We start from the raw sequence: 20,922 nt of genomic DNA, 5'->3' as shown, positions 1-20,922 counted from the left end.
TTGTTGATGATTTCCTTTGCTGTGCTGAATGAAGCTTTTTATTTTTAAATTTAATTTAATTTTTTTTTTTTTCTGAGCCACACAGCATGTAAGATCTTAGTTCCCCAACCAGGGATCAAACCTGTGCTCCTGCAGTGGAAATGCAGAGTCTTAACCACTGGACTGCCAGGGAAGTCCCTGAATGAAGCTTTTAAGTTTGAAGTAATCCCACTTGTTTATTTTTGCTTTTGTTGTCAAATCCAAAAAATCATTACCAAGACCGATGTCAAGGAGCTACCACCTATGTTTTCCTCTAGGAGTTTTATGGTTTCAGGTCTTACATTTAAGTCTTTAATCCATTTTGAGTTAACGTTTGTGTATAGTGGTAAGACAGTGGCCCAGTTTTCATAACAACATTTATTGAAGAGACCGTCTTTCCCCCATTGCATATTATTGGCTCTTTTGTCATAAATTAATTGACCATATATATGTGCATTTATTTCTGGGCTCTCTATTCTGTTCCATTGACCTATGTGTCTGTTTTTATGCCAATACCATACTGTTTTGATTACTATGGCTTTGTAATATAGTTTGAAATCAGGAAGCATGATGCCTCCAGTTTTGCTCTTTCTCAAGATTGCTTTAGCTATTTGGGATCTTCTGTGGATCCATACAAAGTTTAGGATTGTTTATTCTATTTCTGTGAAAAATGCCATTGGAATTTTGACAGGGATTGCACTGCATCTGTAGACTGCTTTGGGTGGTATGGACATCTTAACAATATTAATTCTTCCAACCCATGAGCATGGAATATCTTTCCATTTATTTGTGTCTTCAATTTCTTTCATCGATGCCTTATAGTTTTTAGTGTCTTTCACATTCTTTTAAAAATTTACTCCTAGGTCTTCCTAACTTGCCTTTCTGATAGTTCATTATTAGTGTGTAGAAATGCAACATATTTCTGTATATTAAGTTTGTATACTGCAACTTTACCAAATTCATGTATGAGTTCTAGTAGTTTTTGGTGGTGTCATTAGGATTTTCTATGTATACTATCACATCATCTGCAAACAGTGACAGTTTTACTTCTATCTTTCCAGTTTCGATTCCTTTCTTTCTCTTCTCTGGTTGCTGTGGCTAGGACTTTCAATACTATGTTGAATAAAAGTGGTGAGAGTGGAAATCTTTGTCATGTTCCTTATCTTAGAGGAAATACTTTCAGCTCTTCACCCCTGAGTATGATGTTAGCTGTAGGCTTCTTATATATGGCCTTTATTATGTTGAGGTATGCTCCCTTTATACCCACTCTGTTAAAGAGTTTTATCATAAATGGTTGTTGAATTTTGTCAAAAGCTTTTTCTGCATCTATTGAGATGATCATATGATTTTTTAAAAAACTGAAGTATAGTTGATTTACAATGTTGTGTAAGTTTCAGGTGTACAGCAAAGTGATTCAGTTATACATATTCATAAATACATATATATAATATATTCTTTTTCAGATTCTTTTCCATTATAGGTTATTACAAGATATTGAATATAGTTCCCTGTGTGATATAGTAGGTCCTTTTTGTTTATCTATTTTACATATAGTAGTGTGTATCTGTTAATCCAAACTCCTAATTTATCCCTCCTCCCCTTTCCTCTTTGGTAAAAATAAGTTTGTTTTCTATGTCTGTGCGTCTATTTCTGTTTTGTAAGTAAGTTCATTTGTATTATTATTTTAGATTCCACATATAAGTGATATGATACTTGTCCTTCTCTGTCGGACTTAGTTCATTTAGTACGATAATCTCTAGGTCCAAACACATTGCTGCAAATGGCGTTATTTCATTCTTTTTATGGTTAAGTAATATTCCACTGTGTGTATATATCTATGTATGTATGTGTGTATGTATATATATGTGTGTGTATGTAAATTGGGTTGGCCAGAAAGTTCGTTTGGGTTTTCCCATAACATCTTACAGACAAACCTGAACAAACTTTTTGGCCAACCCAATATATACTACATCTTCTTTATCCATTAATCTGTCGATGGACATTTAGGTTGCTTCCATGTCTTGGCTATTGTAATAGTGCTGTTATGAACAGTGGGGTGCATGCACCTTTTTGAATTAGAGTTTTTGTATTTTCCAGATATATGCCCAGGAGTGGGATTGCTGGATCATATGGTAACTCTAGTTTTAGTTTATTAAGGAATTTCTATATTGTTCTCCATAGTAGCTGCACCAGTTTACATTCCCACCAACAGTGTAAGAGGGTTCCATTTTCTCCACAAACTCTCCAGCATTTATTGTTTGTAGACTTTTTGATGATGACCATTTTGACTGGTGTGAGGTGATATCTCACTGTAGTTTTGATTTGCATTTTTCTAAAAATTAGCAGTGTTGAGCATCTTTTCATGTGCCAGTTGGCCATCTGTATGTCTTCTTTGGAGAAATGTCTATTTAGGTCTTCTGCCCATTTTTTGATTGGGTTGTTTGGTTTTTTAATATTGAGCTGTGTGAGTTTGCATATTTTGGAAATTAATCCCTTGTCGGTCTCATTGTTTTGCAAACATTTTCTCCCAAACCATAGGTTGCCTTTTAGTTTTGTTTATGGTTTTCTTTGCATGAAAAAGCTTTTAAGTTTAATTAGGTCCCATTTGTTTATTTTCCTTTCATTTCCATTGTTCTAGGAGGCAGATCCAAAAAATTTGCTGCGATTTATCTCAAAGTGTTCTGCCTATGTTTTCCTCTAGGAGTTTTATAGTATCTGGTCTTAAATTTAGGTCTTTAATCCATTTTGAGTTTATTTTTGTATACAGTGTTAGAGAATTTCTAATTTCATTCTTTTATATGCAGTTGTCCAGCTTTCCCAGCACCACTTATTGAAAAGAATATCTTTTCTCCATTGTATATTCTTGCCTCCTTTGTCGAAGATTAATTGACCATAAGTGTATGGACTTATTTCTGAGCTTTCTATCCTGTTCCATTGATCTATGTGTCAGTTTTTGTGCCAGTACCATACTATTTTGATTACTGAAGCTTTATAGTATAGTCTGAAGTCAGGAAGCATAATTCCTCTAGCTCGTTCTTCTTTCTCAAGATTGTTTTGGCTATTCAGGGTCTTCTGTGTTTCTCCATACAAATTTTAAAATTATTTCTTCTAGGTCTGTGAAAAATGCCATTGTTAATTTGATAGGGATTACACTGAATCTGTAGATTGCCTTGGTTAATACAGTTATTTTAACAATACCGATTCTTCCAATCCAAGAACACGGTATATCTTTCCATCTGTGTTGTCTTCAATTTCTTTCATCAGCATCTTACAGTTTTCAGAGTACAGGTCTTTTGCCTCCTTAGGTAGCTTTATTCCTAGGTTTTTATTCTTTTTGATGCAATGGTAAATGGGATTGTTCCCTAAATTTTTCTTTCTGATATTTCGTTTTTTTGTGTATAGAAATGCAACAGATTTCTGTATATTAATTTTATATCCTGCAACTTTACCAAATTCACTAATGAGCTCTAGTAGTTTTCTGGTGGCATCTTTAGGGTTTTCTATGTAAAGTATATGTTATCAGCCAACAGTGATAGATTTACTTCTTCCTTTCCAATGTGGATTCTTTTTCTTTCTTTTTCTTCTCTGATTGCTGTGGCTAGGACTTCCAAACTATGTTGAATGAAAGTGGAAAGAGTGGGCATTGTCTTGCCTGCAAGTCCTTGTCTTGTTCCTGATCTTAGAGAAAATGCTTTCAGCTTTTCACCACTAAGTATGATGTTAGCTGTGGGTTTGTCATATATGGCCTTTATTATGTTGAGGTATGTTCCCTCTATGCCCCTACTTTCTGGAGAATATATATATATTTTTATCATAAATGGATGTTGAATTTTGTCAAAATCTTTTTCTGTATCTATTGAGATGATATGTTTTTTTACTTAATTTGTTAATGTGATGTATCGCATTGATTGATTTGCGGATATTGAAAAATCCTTGCATCCCTGGGAAAAAATCCCACTTGATCCCAGTGTATGATCCTTTTAATGTACTGTTGGGTTCAGTTTGCTAGTATTTTGTTGAGCATTTTTGCATTTATATTCATCAGTGATACTGCCTGTAGTTTTCTTTCTTTGTGATATCTTTGTTTTTAGAATAGTTTCAGAAGAATAGGTGTTAACTCTTCTCTAAATGTTTGGTAGAATTCACCTATGAAGCTATGGTCCTGGACTTCTATTTGTTGGGAGTTTTAAAATTACTGATTAAATTTCAGTACTGGTAATTGGTCAGTTCATATTTTCTATTTCTTCCTGGTTCAGTTGTGGGAGACTGCACCTTTCTTAGAATTTGTCCATTTCTTCTAGGTTGTCCATTTTACTGGTGTATAGTTGCTCACAGCACTATCTTATGATCCTTTTTGTTTCTGTAGTGTCAGTTGTAACTTCTCCTTTTTCATTTCTGATTTTACTGATTTGGGCCCTCTCCCTTTTTTTCTTGATGAGTCTGGCAAAAGGTATATGGATTTTACTTATTTTTTCAAAAAACCAGCTCTTAATTTCATTGATCTTTTCTATTATTTTAGTCTCTATTTATTTCTGCCCTGCTCTTTGTTTCTCTCTCTCTCTCTCTGTTTCTTCTAACTTTGGGTTTTGTTTGCTTTTCTTTTCCTAGTTCCTTTAGGTGTAAGGTTAAGTTATTTGAGATTTTTCTTGTTTCCTGCGGTAGGCTTGTATTACTATAAACTTCCTTCTTAGAACTGCTTTTGCTGCAGATTTTGGATCATTGTATTTTCATTTTCATCTGTCTCTAGGTATTTTTTAAATTTATTATTTGATTTATTCAGTGATCCATTAGTTTCTCAGCAGTATATTATTTAGCCTCCAGGAGTTTGTGGTTTTTTGCAGGTTTTTTCTTGTATTGATTTCTAGTCTCATATTGTTGTGGTTGTAAAAGATGCCTGATATGATTTCAGTTTTCTTAAATTTACTGTGACTTGTTTTGTCGTCTAGCATGTGATCTATCCTGGAAAACGTTCCATGTGCACTTGAAAAGAATGTGTATTCTGCTGCTTTCAGATGGAATGTTCTGTATACACCTATGAAGTCAATCTGGTTTAATGTGTCATTTAACACCAGTGTTTCCCTATTGATTTTCTGTCTGGAGAATCTGTCCATTGATGCAAGTGGGGTAATTAAAGTCCCCTACTGTTATTGTGATACTGTTAACTTCTCCCTTTATGTCTGTTAATATTTGCTTTAAGTATTTAAGTGCTTCTATGTTGGGCGCATAATATTTACAATTGTTATATCGTTTTGTTGGATTGATCCCTTGATCGTTATGTAATGTCCTTCTTTGTCTCTTGTTACAGTCCTTGTTTTAAAGTCTCTTTTGTCTGATATAAGCATTGCTAACCCAGCTTTCTTTTGGGAAAACAACCCCATTCACAATTGCATCAAAAAGAATAAAATACCTAGGAATAAATCTAACTAAGGAGGTAAAAGATCTGTACTCATTAAACTATAAGATACTGATGAAAGAAATAGAAGATGACACAAACAGATGGAAAGAGATACTGTGTTCATGGATTGGAATAATTAATATTGCTAAAATGACCATACTGCCCAAGGTAATCTACAGATTCAGTGCAATCCCTATAAAAATACCAATGGCATTCTCCACATAACTAGAACAAATAATCTAAAATTCGTATAGAAACACAAAAGACCCCAAATAGTCAAAACAATCTTGAGAGGAAACAAAGCTGCAGGTATCACACTCTCTGAATTCAAAATATATTACAAAGCTACAGTAATCAAAAGTATGGTACTGGCAAAAAAAACAGTACATAGACCAATGGAACAGAACAGAGAGCCCAGAAATGAACCCACACATATGTGGGTGATTAATCTATGACAAAGGGGACAAAAACATACAGTGGGAAAAAGACAGCCTCTTCAATAAACAGTGTTGGGAAAACTGGACAGCTACATACAAATGAATGAAACTGGAGTATTCTCGCATATCATACACAAATTCAAAATGGATTAAAGACTTAAATGTAAGACCTGAAACTATAAAACCTCTAGAAGAAAACACAGGCAGTAAGTTATTTTACATGAGACTTGCAATACATATTTTTGACATGTCTCCTCAGGCAAAGGAAACAAAAGCAAAAATAAACAAATGGGACTACATCAAACTAAAAAGCTTTTGCACAGTGAAGGAAACTATAAACTAAACGAAAAGACCACTTACTGAATTGCAGAAGATATTTGCAAATAATATACCTGATAAAGCATGAATGTCCAAAATATACAAAGAACTCATACAACTCAACATCAAAAAAAGAAACAACCCAATTTAAAAATGGGCAGAGGACTTGAATAGACATTTTTCCAAAGAAGACATATAGATGGCCTAAAGGCACATGAAAAGATGATCAACATCACTGATCATCAGGGCAAGGCAAATCAAAACCACAATGAGATATCACCTCACACCTGTCAGAATGGCTATTATCAAAAAAACAACAAATAACAAGTGTTGGTGAGGATGTGGAGAAAAAAGAACCCTCACGCACTGTTGGTGGGAATGTAAATTGGTGCAGCCACCATGAAAATCAGTAAGGAGAGTCCTCAAAAAATTAAAAATAGACCTACCACACTAACAAACATAGTAAGGTAGATAGCTAGTGGGAAGCAGCCGCATGGCACAGGGATATTGGCTCGGTGCTTTGTGACAGCCTGGAGGGGTGGGATAGGGAGGGTGGGAGGGAGGGAGACGCAAGAGGGAAGACATATGGGAACATATGTATATGTATAACTGATTCACTTTGTTATAAAGCAGAAACTAACACACCATTGTAAAGCAATTATACCTCAATAAAGATATTAAAAAAAAAATAGACCTACCATATGATCCAGCAATTCTGCTCCTTGGTATTTATCTAATTAAAATAAGTATAGGAGTTCCTTGGTGGCGCAGTGGTTAAGAGTCCACCTGCCAATGCAGCGGACACTGGTTTGAGCCCTGGTCTGGGGAAGATCCCACATGCCACGGAGCAACTAAGCCCATATGCCACAACTACTGAGCCTGTGCTCTAGAGCCCGTGAGCCACAACTACTGAGCCCGAGTGCCACAACTACTGAAGCCTGCGTGCCTAGAGCCCATACTCCGCAACAAAGAGAAACCCCCTCAATGAGAAGCCCATGCACCACAACAAAGAGTATCCCTCGCCCCCTGCAACTAGAGAAAGCCTATGCACAGCAACAAAGAACCAATGCAGCCAAAAATAAAAAATAAATAAATTTTTAAAAAAAGAAAAGAAATATGTGCACCCCTATGTTCATTGCATCATTATTTATAATAGCCAAGATATGGAAGCAACTTAAGTGCCCATAAATAGATGAATGAAGAAGATGTGGCATATATACAATGGAATATTAATCAGCCATAAAAAAGAATGAAATCTTGCCATTTGTGACAACATGGATGGACCTAGAGGCTATTATGCTAAATGCAATAAGTCAGACAGAAAAAGACAAATATGATTTTGTTTATATTTGGAATCTAAAAAAACAAAACAAATGAACAAACATTAAAAAAAAACAAACAGAAACAGACATAGGAAACAAACAAGTGGTTGCTGGAGGGGAGGGAGAAGGGGAAGGGGATGGAGAGAGGAAAGAAGTAGGTGCAGGAGATTAAGAGGTACAAACTTCCAATTACAAAAAAAATTTATTCCTAGGTATTTTATTCTTTTAATGCAATTGTAAATGGACTGTTGTCTTAATTTCTCTTTCTGATAGTTTGTTATAGAGTATAGGGTTTTCTATATACAATATCACATCATCTGCAAATAGTACCAGTTTTACTTCTTCCTCTCCAATTTGGATGCCTTTTATTTCTTTTTCTTAACTAAAGTGCTCTGGCTAGGACTTCCAATACTATGTTGAATACAAGTGGTGAGAGTGGGCAACCTTGTCATTTTCCTGATCTTAGAGGAAATACCTTCAGTTCTTCACCACTGAGTACGTTGTTAGCTGTGGGCTTCTCATATATGGCCCTTATTATGTTGAGGTAGGTTCCCTCTATAAGCACTTCATTTCCCACTTTGTTTAGTTCTTTAATCATAATTTCCTTCAGTCCTTTGAACATATATATAAAATGGTTACTTTGATATCTTTGTTAAACCTGACATGTCGTTGATCTCACAGGACATTTCTGTCATGTCCCCCTTCCCACCACCCTACACATGGGTCAGACTTTCTTGTTATTTTTGTTTTTTTTCATATCGCCTAATTTTTGTTGAAAACTGGACATTTTAGGTAACACTGCAGCAATTCTGGGTACTGATCCTCTCTACCCCACACCCCAGGGCTTGTTATTATTATTTGCATATTTGCTTAGTGAATGGCTGGATGACTTTAGTGAAGTTAATCCTACCTCCCGTTCAATTGTGAAGTCTTTGATATTGCTCCTCAGGGAGTGCAGCCTTGTGAGTGCCCACAGTTATGATGGGATGGCAGTGGTTTTGGCAAGGTTTTCTTTGTTAAATGCTCACACCCAGCTGGTTGCTCTACATTTTCAACAATGACCTGGGACCTAAATTGCTCCAGAGTGATCCAATTAAATTCGGGCTCCTTTGAAAGAACAGTTTTGGAGGTCAGTGTTTGAGATTCGTTTTGACCCCAGGAGGGCTCTTCTCCGCTGTTTCTTTCCCTGGTTCTCTCTGTTAATCTACCTGGCCTGCAGTTCAGCTGAGACCTCTAAATTTTACCAATTGCCTCTAGTAACTTTCACCACCACCTCCACTGTTTTTTGAGGAACATCTTAAGCTTCAGTGTGTCCAAACTATGTGCAAATGAAGTCACTTCCTTTGGTAAGAGATCTAGAGCTTTTTTTTTTTTTTAATGGTCTGCTTCTCCCAGTGGGCAGAATCTCTGAGCCAGAGCGCTGGAACTGGGATGTAAGATAATGACGCACTTCTGAGTAACACCTATGCTTCAGGACATGTGTTTGGTAGAGGGGGAGCAGTAAACTCAGGTCTTCTTGGCTTGCCACTCCCACTGTGGAACATCCATAGACAAGAGGAATCAGGCCCCGCTATTGTCAGTGACACCAGGCCCAGGTAAAGCCTCCATCCAACAAGTTAGGGGTGGCCAGAGGGAGTTCCAACCTCTTGATTACACATGCCCAGAACCAAGCCTCACAATAGGCAGGTGGGAGGAAGATGAGAAATGCTGAAGTCCTTCCTCTTCTGGGAAAACAGTCCTCCAACTGGGAGCTGAGGGGAGAGGGAGCCCTGTGTTCTTGGCCATACCAGTCTGAGTGGAGTTTCTGTCTTGCTGAGCTGGGAGGCAATGGGTCTTGGTTCAAATGATGTAGTCTCTAACTGTTCTTAGGTTTCAGAAGATTTTCTTTAATAAATGTTTATTTGCTATATGCCCTTAGGACCATTTCTAAGACTTTAAATGGTTGTTTTTAAAAAATAACTTTCATCATTTTCATTGGGAAGCACATGTGCAGTAACACCACATGTGGAACCCACAATAAGCTCATAACACTGACTCTTTCATATTGTGCACACTCAATGACATTTTAAATGCAATGAGAACAAGTACTAAATCTTAAAAAAGGCATTCCTTATTTAGAGTCTCTGAATTTTCACAAGTCAGACTTGCTTACAAATTACAAATTTTTCTTCTAGGATTCAAATCCAAAGTAATAATTCATACACTTGAATTTGCCGTACAAATACAACCCATTTAGTCAAATATGCTATAGCAAATTACATTTACTTGACTATCTTATAGCTCAGTTACTGCATAATAGCTACACAACATTCTTTATTGGCTCCTATTAGCTTTGCCAAAGTAAATAATCAGTCATTCTAGGACTGGATTATGTTGGCCATAAAGTCATGATTACAAATACCTTAATACTATAATTAATATATTTATCTCTATCACTTAGGTTAAATACTTTATAACTGATTTCTATTCTTTAAGGTTAATATACGAAAATGTTTAAGAACACATTTTTAACCTTACCATATTAGGATCATACCCCAGAGAAAACAAGTATGGTTTTTCTTGTAAAATTGCTTCCTTCCACTTTTCATCAGATACCAAACCAATGTACCAGTCACTTTCATATTCTTCAAGGCAGTTAGTCAGCTCTTTAAAGTCTTCTATTGGACCTAAACTCGCTTTATCAATCATTAGTTTCAGAGTATACCTAAAAAATGGAGAAACAAAGAATTTTAGAATTTTTAAAATCAACTTTATAGATGAAATAGATTTTTAAAGACACTGAACTGAAATCATATATATTTCAGAAAAAAAGATCTGGGAGAAATGATAAGAGTTAAAGCAAAACAATCCAGTAAGCCATACAAAAAACAGGTTCTCCACATAAAAAGAAAGTACAAATTTAAGTGTGCTCCCGATATAATCAGAGTACATACCAAGCATTTTTCATTTTTTGGAAAGTGATTATTTTTTAAAATTAGAAATGAAAGAGCATCTCCTTCTACGTTATAAAAAAATCAACATTTTTGGGCCAATGTTACAACTTATATGTAATCAAAATGAATTACCTGAAAGCTTTTAGGGCTAGTTGGAACAGTTCTGGCTTTTCTGTGAGCCAATCCAAGGCAAGAGACCAAGGGAAAACACCACTGTAGACTCTCAATATATGACCAGGACTAGGAATCATATTGTCTTCTCCAAACAAACTAAAATAACAAGTCATTACTGCATGAACATAAAAGTCTTTTAAAACTTTGTCCTTTGCAATTTCTTCCACTACATTTGAGGCATTTTCTTCTGAATGAAAACATTCCAACTGCCTTAAAACAAAGTGGTACCAGTCTTCTGGAAATAATGAGCTCATCTCCTTCACTTTGGAATTAGGCAAACAATTAGATATCCACTCTTCAGGTAAGCTTAACAAGTGAGAATGAGAACAACTGAACTCCATGAGAGGGATGTATGCCATGGCTTCTTGTTTCCCTTTGTCAGTAGCAGGGTATCCCAATGCAACTGCTTGGTAAAGACTATTTTCAGTAACTGTGCCTGTAGAATGTTTACCAACCCTCTGTGATTCCACTGATCCTGGAATAGGCAAATTTATACCTGGCAAAACTTTCAACTGATCTTTTTCTTCTTTTCCTTTTTTGATAGTTGGCTCTTCACCAAAAACATCATCAGACCAGTCATCCAAATTTTCTGAATTTAAACTATCTGTGTCTTCTGGGGATTCGGTTTGTGGTGAAGTATTCAAAGGAGGAAGGATTATTAGAGATGCTTTCCCTTTATTTTCAGTTTTGTGAACATCTTCCTGCATGTTGGACCTTCTGGAACAGTACTGAAGAAGTATCCACACAAGTACTTTAACAAGGTCACCTTTAAATTCTTTTAAGTTGTCATGGGAATCAATTATGCCAGACAGGACATTCCTGGCATCAGAATAGAGTTTCACAGGCAAAACAGTACAGGGTGTCAAGACATTTCCAAAGTGTTCATTAATGGAACATACTCTTGCATATTCTTCTTGTTCAAAGGCACCTTCAAAAACTTCGTCAACTCTTCGAGCTTCAGCAGTATGACAGGATGTCTCTTGCAATTCTAACCCCTAAAGAGGAAATAAGAAAATACTTGAGTTTATGATCACTTATTACACAGAGAAAAGTAACTAGTTTTGTAAATACTCATGGATTGGATTCTCAAAATAAAAATATGTAAAATGCAAAAAAAGTCTTTAACCCAAGAGCTACACCTTAATTCAAACTTAATGACACAATATATTTGATGTTGGATACAGATATGAAAAATAATGATATATTTTTAAAGAAATTTTAGAAATTCCACTGGAAATTAGCAAAACAATTTTAATGAGTATGACCATAATTTTAAGACTGTACATCAAGGTTGAATCACACTTGTTAAAAACTTTTAAAAATTATACAAATTTGAGGGGGGAGCAAAATTGGAACTACACAATATGCACATTAGCTTTGTATCCTTTCCAGCCTACTTTATATGAGAGCAGTATTCTACTATATGGATATGCCATAATTTATCTAACTATTCCTTTGTTCCAGTTAAAAAAATTATAATAACGTAATAATAATACAGATTTATGTATTTGATTATTATCTATCTCCTCCAACTACAATATAAACTCCACAGAGCAGCTCTCTTTTGGTTACTACTGTATCCTCAGTGCCTAAACTAGTAGTTGGCACACAATAAGGGATGCAACAAATATATGCTGAAAGAATGAATACTATGAATATGTCCTTATATGAATTTTAAACCCATTTGATTACTTCACTTGAAGAGGATACCTCAGGTCACTGTTTACTATTATTATTAATTATTGCTTATTTATACATCTTTACAAAACTACCAGTGATTTTAATAAAAGGCAATGCTGTTAGGTTGTATTATGATCCAGGGAAAGAACACGGAATGTGATATCAGAATCTGCTTTTAAATCATGGCTCTGCCAGATGCTAGTACACAATCTTGAGTAGGTCACTTACCCCCTGAGATTCCTTTTGCTTCTCTTTCAAAGAAAAATAACCCTGGCACATAGGGTTGTGAAGAGAAAAGCAAGTAATGAAAGTGTCTTGTCAAATTTAAAGTGTTATATAAATGTTAGTAGATGGTATATCTAAGCAAGCTTGTGTCCGGAAAAATGAAAAAGAAAGAAAGAAAGACTGCCACCAAAAAGTGTATCTATATATCATATATTTCATGGAGCATAAAAGATCAATAAAAGGACCCACATTATTAGGTATTATAAAACTGTACCATTAAAAAAATAGAACTAAATTAAGCAATGAAAATGTCCTCCATATTCTACATGATTTTTTGCCTTCTCCTACTTGTAGATGTTAGACTAGAGCAGTAGTTCTCAAACTTTAGGTAAGTCAGAATCACTGGAAGACTTGTTAAAACACAGACTGCTGGGCACCACCCCCCCAGAGTTTCTGATTCAGTAGGTCTGGGGTGAGGCCTAAGAATTTCCATTTCTAAAAAGTTCCCAGGACATGTTAAAATTACTAATCTGGAGAACTGCATTTTGAGAACCACTGGACTAAAGGAACAGCTTTTTAGTCACCAGCAATTTTATCCAATCCGCATTAAGACAAAAAAATTCATTCATTCACTACTCATTCAACAAATATTTATTAAGGGCCTACTATGTGCCAGGCCCTGTTCCGGGGCTCAGGATATATTCTCCAAATAAAAACAGAGATCCTTGCTCTTGCAACATTTATATTAGAGAGTGGAGGAACACAGGTAATCAACAATAAAATTAATAAGCAAATTACATAGTTTGCTAGAAGGTATAAGTGTTATGAAAATAGAGGAAAAGTAAAGCAAGCAAGGAGGATTGGAAATGCAGGCAGGAATGGGAGTGGGTATTCAATTTTAAATAGGATGCCCACAGTAGACCTCATTGGGAAGGTGACATTTGAGCAAAGCCCTAAAGGTGGTGATGGAGTTAGCTGTGTGGCTGTCTGAGGAAGAGTGCTCCAGGCAGAGGGAACAGCCAGTATGCTGGAGTAGGGTGAGATGGTTAAAGGAGCAGATGAGACCAAATAGGGAGCCTGACCCTTTAGGGCCTTGGCTTTTACTCTGAACAAAAGAAGATATTCACTGTCGGATTTTGAGTAGAGAAGTGACATGATCTGACTTAGATTTTAAAGATCATTCTGGTTGATAATAGGCTGTAGGGGGCCAGAGGCAGAAGCGGAGAGACCAATTAGGAAGTGATTGCAGCTATCCAGGAAAGAAATGAAGGTGACTGAAAGTAGGGTGGTGAGAAGTGGTGGGATACAGGATATGACTTAAAGGCAGAGCCAACAGGATTTCTTGTTGGATTGGATATGCAGTATAGAAGTAAACAAGGAGTCAAATATCACTGGACTAAAGCCCAAATGTTTTTGATCTGAGCCACTAGAGGATGGAGTTGTCAGCAAGGACTGGGGCAGTCTGATATTAACAGGTCAAGGAAAGAGAAGGAACCATCAAAGGAGACTGTCAAGGATTAATCCGTGAAACAAGTGAAGAGATGAACTCTGTCAAATTCTGCTGACAGGTCAAGAACAGGTCTGAGAATCAATCCTTGGATTTAGCAATGCCACAGCCACTGGAGACCTTGACAACAGCAGTTTTTACTAGAGTAATAGGTAATAGGGTCAAAAACCTAGAGTAAGTTGAAGAGAAAAATGGAAGAAATGAAATTGGAGACATGATTATAAGTGACTCTAATAAGGCATTTTGCTCTGAAAGGAGAAAAACAGTATTAGCAGGTAAGGGCAGTGGGGTCAAAAGAAGTTTTTTATATTAAGTTGAGAATGCTTGTATGATATAGGAGTGAAGAAAATATTACTGAGTCACCTTTTTGAGATGCTCAACTAGATAGGGATAAAAAGAATAAGACTGGATAAAAAAGGGGCAAGTGTATTTTGTTACTATGCTCTATCATACAGTCAACACTAGTCTGTCTATCAATATGTGCATACTGAAATACACTTTAACAATCCTAAGTGTTTTCACAAGTAAAAAAATACTCTTCCAAAGTGAGCTGTTAATTCTTTGATGTGTGCATAACAAAATTTTTACACATGTACTAGAGAGGTTTCAAATGCACATTGACCTTAATGTTAATACAGCAATAAGTATAGCCACATTCTAGAATCATTATCCATATTAAACGATCCTGAAAACGGCCCAAGTAATGAGACCCAGGTAAGAGGAGACCTAAAACAAATTAGAAAAAAAAAGTAAGTAATTGTTAAAGCTTGTTTTATTTTGCCACGTGAATCTTTAAAATTAATAACACACTTGGAACTAATTAATAATTCTTTCTACCCTCTTTTTAGGTCAAGAATACAAACAACTATCCATTGCATATCAGGAGGCATTAAATTAAGCTCTTTACAGGAACAGTTGGAAGAGAAAATCTATAGGTGATAATTTATAAGAATTAAGAATATATTTTCCAGAAAAACAACAAATTAGAACCTGTTATGTAAAACCTTAAATACATATTAAATATATTAGGAAAATATATTAAATATATAAAAGCCAACTTCACATTAATGATTTAAAACATTTTGGACATTTTTATATACATGCCTATAAATTTGTGGTGTTAAAAATTTACATAAAATGCTATCTACCACACTGTACAAATACTCTTAAAACTTAGTTTTTCTCTCAACATTGTCTCTGAGACATTATATATCGACTACAAAGCTCCTTCACTGTAACTATACTGAGAATTCATTGTACAAATATAGCTGAATTTAAATATTCATTTCCCTGATAACATTTCAGATGTTTTCCAATTTTTCACTATTATAAATAATGCTGTATAAATTATCTTTGTACAAGTCTGCTTGTACAATGTATTACGTAGAAAGAGTTAACATAGCAGAAATAACTGCTGTCTGTTGAAAGGCCTGCTTACAAAGTTGGCCCTTGGCTGGAAACTGGGAACTTGTATTTCAAAAGAGCTCTCACCACCCTACCTGATAAACAGTCTCGCATTGTGCCTAAACTGTCTGTGCAAAGAATACAGTTTATACTGAGCACTTGCTTTCCTTTTGGGAGCCTGAAATTTTGGTATTTCGTAGGCAGCGGGTGCCTACATGACCAGCCCTCAATATAAGCCTTAGGCATTGAGTCTCAAATAAGCTTCCCCAGTAGTCAACATATCACACATACTGTCACAACAAGGCGCTGGGGAATTAAGCATGTTCTGTGTAACTCCACTGGGAAAGGATTCCTGGAAGCTTTCACCCAGTCTCTCACCCCATGTGACTTTTCCTTTGCTGTATTTGTTCTGCATCCTTTTACTATACTAAATCTTAGCTATGAGCACAACTATATGCTGTCCTATGTGTCCCCCTAGAAAATCATCAAATTTGGGAATGGTCTTGGGGACCCTCAAGACACACGTCCAAGAGTTTCTCTAGAATTGCAATCACTGGATCATGGAATTTAAAACTGGAATTCCTAGGCCATGGGATATGTACATCTTTACTACAGACTATTAAGTTTACTCTTCAAGGTAGCTGTATGAATTTACACATTCCCTTTCAACAGGGTTTGAGAGTTCCTGTTCCCCACTCCCTAGCCAATACTTGTTAATGTCAGACTTTTTTTATATTTTTGTCAATCAGATGTGTGTGAAATGTTACCTCACTGTTTTCTGTTTTTCTCCCAGGAAATACTTTACAACACACTTACTGGTTGAATATAATTGATTTGATAATAACGTATAATTTCTACCTTATTACTAAGGTATTTATTATTTCAGATGTGAGTTTAACGTTACAGGCATTTTAAAAAGTGGCATTGCACTATATAATAAAAATTAATTGGAAGTGTATGAAAGTATTAAAAGTATAGAATATTTCCTATAAGGAAAATGCTTATTCATAAAAAATTTATATCAGAAAAATAAAATTTTTCCTAAATTATCTCACATAATAGATAATTAGAAAAGTTCAACCCAAATAAACATTTCATTAAAATTCTAATTTTAAATTGCTACTCTCTGCCAGGGGAGTCAGTCTGCTAGGAAGTCACTGGACATACCTAAAACAAGTTCAGGGGCTAAAGCATACCGTAGGAGACAACACACTATTGTCATCGGCTTGTACTTTATCTAAAACCAACCTTGAGAAGTACAATATAGCTGAATTTACAGTTAGTGTATGATGAAATTATAAAATTATCACAAAATTATAATTATAATATTAGCTCATTCTCATCAAAAATCTTGCTAATATTCGTATAGCACTTCATTTTGGGAGGTTACCGATCACTGACCAAAGCTTTTATGTTCCCTTACCCTCTAACCTTGTCAGACAAGTTGCTAGACATTAACTAATAAGATACAAGCAGACTCCTTTAAGCTCTTCAATCTGATATTTATATAATGCTAGTTTTCACTCTTTATGGGCCTAAGCTGTTATATCTACTTGACATGAACTCATTAAAATTCATGAAAATTTTGGGATAAGGTGTTTCATGTTTCATAGGGGGACTATAACTTGATTTTAGTCAAGAAAATGTTTTTTAAAAATTGTCAAATCACCTAAATGAAATTTTCACTTCATATTTTTATTTTATAACTTTATTTCCCTCAAAATAAGGAGTAGGAGATATACTTCTTCATATTTAGTCTTTCTGCCTGCACATCAAAGTATTAGAATCTGTATAACAGCTGGATCAAAAGACTGTTTTTCTGTCTGTTCATTTTTTTGTACTTTATATGCATTTGTGAGGATTTCTTAAGCACAACCCATTTACTTACCTAAACTTCCAGCTGCCATTGCAGACTGCAGGGCAGTGTTCAAACTCGGGACCATCTGGTAGTAGTACACTGTATCTGCACACACACAGGCTGTGGTACCCACAACTCCTGGCCAACTCTGAATAGGTCGAGGAAACCCCACCAAGAACAAAGGAAGGGTGAAGAGGGGGAGTAAGGGAGAAGAGAGTAGTGCAGAAAAAACTATGAAGACCAACACAAATGGAGAGAAGACAATGTTGAGTACACATAAAGTGGTGGTTGATTTTCTACGTTTTTTCTCTGTCCATGACGCCAAGAGTATGGTCACAGCAAACTGCAATTTAGAGATGAATTGAATCAGACGATCACGCATGATACCAACCTGCAGAGACATAAAAATGAAGTTTTTATTCTTAAATACCTTTCATAAATTTTCAAGATCATATAAGAAAAACAGTATAATTTTATTACTGCTCCAATATTTTTGAGGAAATAGCCCTTACATGAGATCCTTTGTTATAATTTTCTCCAATCTCACAGTTAATAAATGAGACTACATTTTTAAGTTTCACCTCTCTTAAAAAAAAAGTAGTACTAAAGAGAACACAGTGCTATGTCTATCTTAAGGTTGATTAAGCTTTGCATTACATGCTTGTTAAGTCATGAGAACTAGCAGTAGTAAACAGTTAAGCAACTATCCTTAATTTATCCTTATTTTAGAGAATATTTTACAGATTAAAAAACAGACATCATGCCATAAGACAAACCTCAATAGACTGAAATCATACTAAGTGTATTCATATGAATCATGAAAAGTATGTTCTTCAATCAAAACTGAATTAAATCAACAATAGAAAGAAATCTGGAAATTAAAAGACAAATTCCTAAATAACCAACAGGTCAAAGAAGAAATCACAAGATAAACAAGAAAACATTTTCAGATGAATGAAACACACACCAAAACTTGTGATACAGCAAACCCAGTCCTCAGAGGGAAATTTATAGCTACAAATGAAAGAGCAGAAAGATCTTAAACCAATAACCTAATCTTCCACCTTAGGAAACTAGAAAACAAAGAGCAACTAAATCTCAAGTAAGCAGAGGTAAGGAAATAATAAAGATTGGAGTGGAAATTAATAAAACAGAGAATAGAAAAATAATAGAGAAAAATCAATGAAACCAAAAGCTGTTTTTTTGAGATCAGCAAAACTGACAAACCTTTAGCCAGACTGACCAAGAAAAATACATAGAAGACTCAAATTACTAAAATCAGGAAGGAAAGAGATAACATTGCCAGCAATCTTACAGAACAAAATAAAAAGAATTATAAGAGAATATTATGAACAACGATATGCCAATAAAGTAGATCACTTAGATGAAACTGACAACCTCCTAGAAAAAGACATAAATTACTGAAACCAACTCAAGAAGAAATAGAAAATCTGAATATACCTATAACAAGTAGAGAAACTGAATTAACAATTTAAAAGCTACCCAAAGAGAAAAGCTGAGGCCCAGATGGCTTCCATACTACAAAATACTACATAGTACAGAATATTTTAAGATACATACTGAATACTACATTCAAGATTATTGATATGAAATTCCCACCTCATTCTATGAGGTCACTGCTATTCTGATATCTAAACGAAAGATACGAAAAGAAAGCCACAAATATATACATCAGACAAAAATTCTCAACAAAACACTAGCCAACTGAATCCTGCAACATAAAGACAAGACTATACACCAAGACTGAGTGAGATTTATTACAGGAATGCAAGATTGGTTTAACAACTGAAAATCAATATATTACACCATGTTAGTAGATTAAAAAACCAAAACCACATGACTATTTCAATAGACATAGAAGAGGCAAAATCCAACACCCTCCAGGATAAAAAAGTTTAACTAGGAATAGAAGCAGGAATGGTAAAAGACAGACATCAACTTAATGGAGAAAGACTGAATGCTTTCCTCATTAAGATGTCCACTCTTACCTCTTCTATTCAACATTATACTGGAGGTTCTAGCCAGGGCAATTAGGTAAGAAAAAGAAATGAAAGACATCCAGATTGGAAAGGAATGGAAAGGAAGAAGTAAAACTATATCTAATTTGCAGATGACATGATCTCATATACAGAATATCCTAAGAAATCCACTAAAAATCTATTAGAAACAATAAAACATTTCAGTGAGGTTTCAGGATATAAGATTAACATTAACTAATCAACTGCAGTTTATACTTGAGCAATAAACAACCCCCAAAATTAAGAAAACAATCTACTTATAATATCATCAAAAAGAATAAAATACTTAGGAATAATATTTAATAAAACTGTAAGACTTGTACACTGAAAACTACAAAACAATGTTGACATAAAGAAGATATAAATAAACATGAAGACATGTCATGTAGATGAATGGGAAGAATTAATATTTCTAAGACAGCAACGAAGCCAAATCTAGCCTCTGTATCCCGACACTGAATTGAACCTCGGAGACAAGAGTTTTGGGTGAAGTAGAATAGTTTTATTGCTTTGCCAGGCAAAGGGGGCCACAACGGGTTAGTGTGTTCAAAACTGTGTGTCCCAAACCCGGGGGTGGCGGTGGTGGAGGTGGGGTGAGGAGTTTTATAGTCAAGGGGAGCAGTGTTGCTGGTAAGGATCAGGGTGCCTTGCTGCATTCCTTCAATCCAAAGATTATATGGCATCAGGTGATGATGGGCAAACTGTGACCTTCTCTGGAATGAAGAGTGCTTCATCAAGTAGTTCCATTTGGTGGGGGTTTTAGTTCTGCAGAAGAGCTCAAAGATATTGTTATGTGTATCCCTTGAGCGGGAACCAGGACCCTGCTCCTAAGGCTGCACTATTGTTTCTTGACTGCTCCTCATTTGTCTCTCCATCCTCTCCCTTCCCCGATTAGCAACTGTTTGAACCTGCCCTTTGGAACTCAGGGAAGGGGACACAGAAAGGTTTTTGTGCCCAGGAGCCCCACAGGGTCCTACTCGGTTTCAGCAATATTCCCCAAATTTTATCTACAGATCTAAGGCAATCTCTATCAAAGTCTCAGATGCCTTTTTGAAAAACTTGAAAAGCCAAAACCAATATTTCTATGGTAACACAAAGGTACCAGAATAGTCTAAACAATCTTGAAAAAGAAAAACAAAGTCATAACATTCACACTTTCCAATTTTAAAACCTACTACAAAGCTACTGTAATCAAGACAGTGTAGTACTGGCATAAGGACAGACATATAGATGAATGGAAAAAAGAATAAGAGCCCAGAAATAAACCCTTACATTTGTTTGATTTCTGGCAGGGTGCCAAGAAAAGTCATTGAGGGAAGAATAGCTTTTTCAATAAATTATGCTGAAACCATTGTACATTCATATACAAAAGAATGGATTTGGAATCCTACCTCATAACATATACAAAAATTAACTCCGAGTAGATCATAGACCCAAATGTAAGAGCTAAAACTATAAAACTCTTAGAAGAAAACATAGCAAATCTTTACGATCTTGAATAGGCAGTGTTTATTAGATATGACACCAAAAATACAAGCAACAAAAGAAAAAAATAGATAGATTGAATTTCATCAAAATTAAAACTTTTTTGCTTCAAGGGACATTATCAAGA

The 20,922-nt window shown here is 35.3% G+C and overlaps 2 protein-coding genes across 9 annotated transcripts in view; one reads left to right on the top strand and one right to left on the bottom strand.

The window, feature by feature from the left end:
* DHRS7 (dehydrogenase/reductase 7) overlaps positions 1-11,158 on the top strand; it is a 34,159-nt gene extending 23,001 nt beyond the window's left edge. Inside the window, exon 8 of the transcript XR_003433670.1 lies at positions 11,142-11,158. The gene's annotated coding sequence lies outside the window, so the exon portion shown is untranslated. The remainder of the gene's footprint in view (positions 1-11,141) is intronic.
* The window catches only part of PCNX4 (pecanex 4), a 42,057-nt gene that overhangs the window by 2,592 nt on the left and 18,543 nt on the right, over positions 1-20,922 (bottom strand). For 7 of the 8 annotated variants that reach the window (XM_027111401.1, XM_027111403.1, XM_027111402.1 and 4 more), the window contains 4 exons: positions 17,302-17,662; positions 14,632-14,735; positions 10,556-11,592; positions 10,008-10,194 (listed from right to left, as the gene is read on the bottom strand). In XM_027111401.1, coding sequence (XP_026967202.1) covers positions 10,008-10,194; positions 10,556-11,592; positions 14,632-14,735; positions 17,302-17,662 — 1,689 coding nt within the window. The remainder of the gene's footprint in view (positions 1-10,007; positions 10,195-10,555; positions 11,593-14,631; positions 14,736-17,301; positions 17,663-20,922) is intronic. The other variant, XM_027111404.1, reaches the window with a different exon arrangement.

This window comes from Aethalodelphis obliquidens, unplaced genomic scaffold, assembly GCF_003676395.1.
Source record: "Aethalodelphis obliquidens isolate GAN/ISIS:26980383/991018 unplaced genomic scaffold, ASM367639v1 scaffold10, whole genome shotgun sequence".
Classification (NCBI taxonomy): Eukaryota; Metazoa; Chordata; class Mammalia; order Artiodactyla; family Delphinidae; genus Aethalodelphis; species Aethalodelphis obliquidens.
Note: the sequence above shows the minus strand (reverse complement) of the source record. Positions and strands in the feature narration are given on the sequence as shown.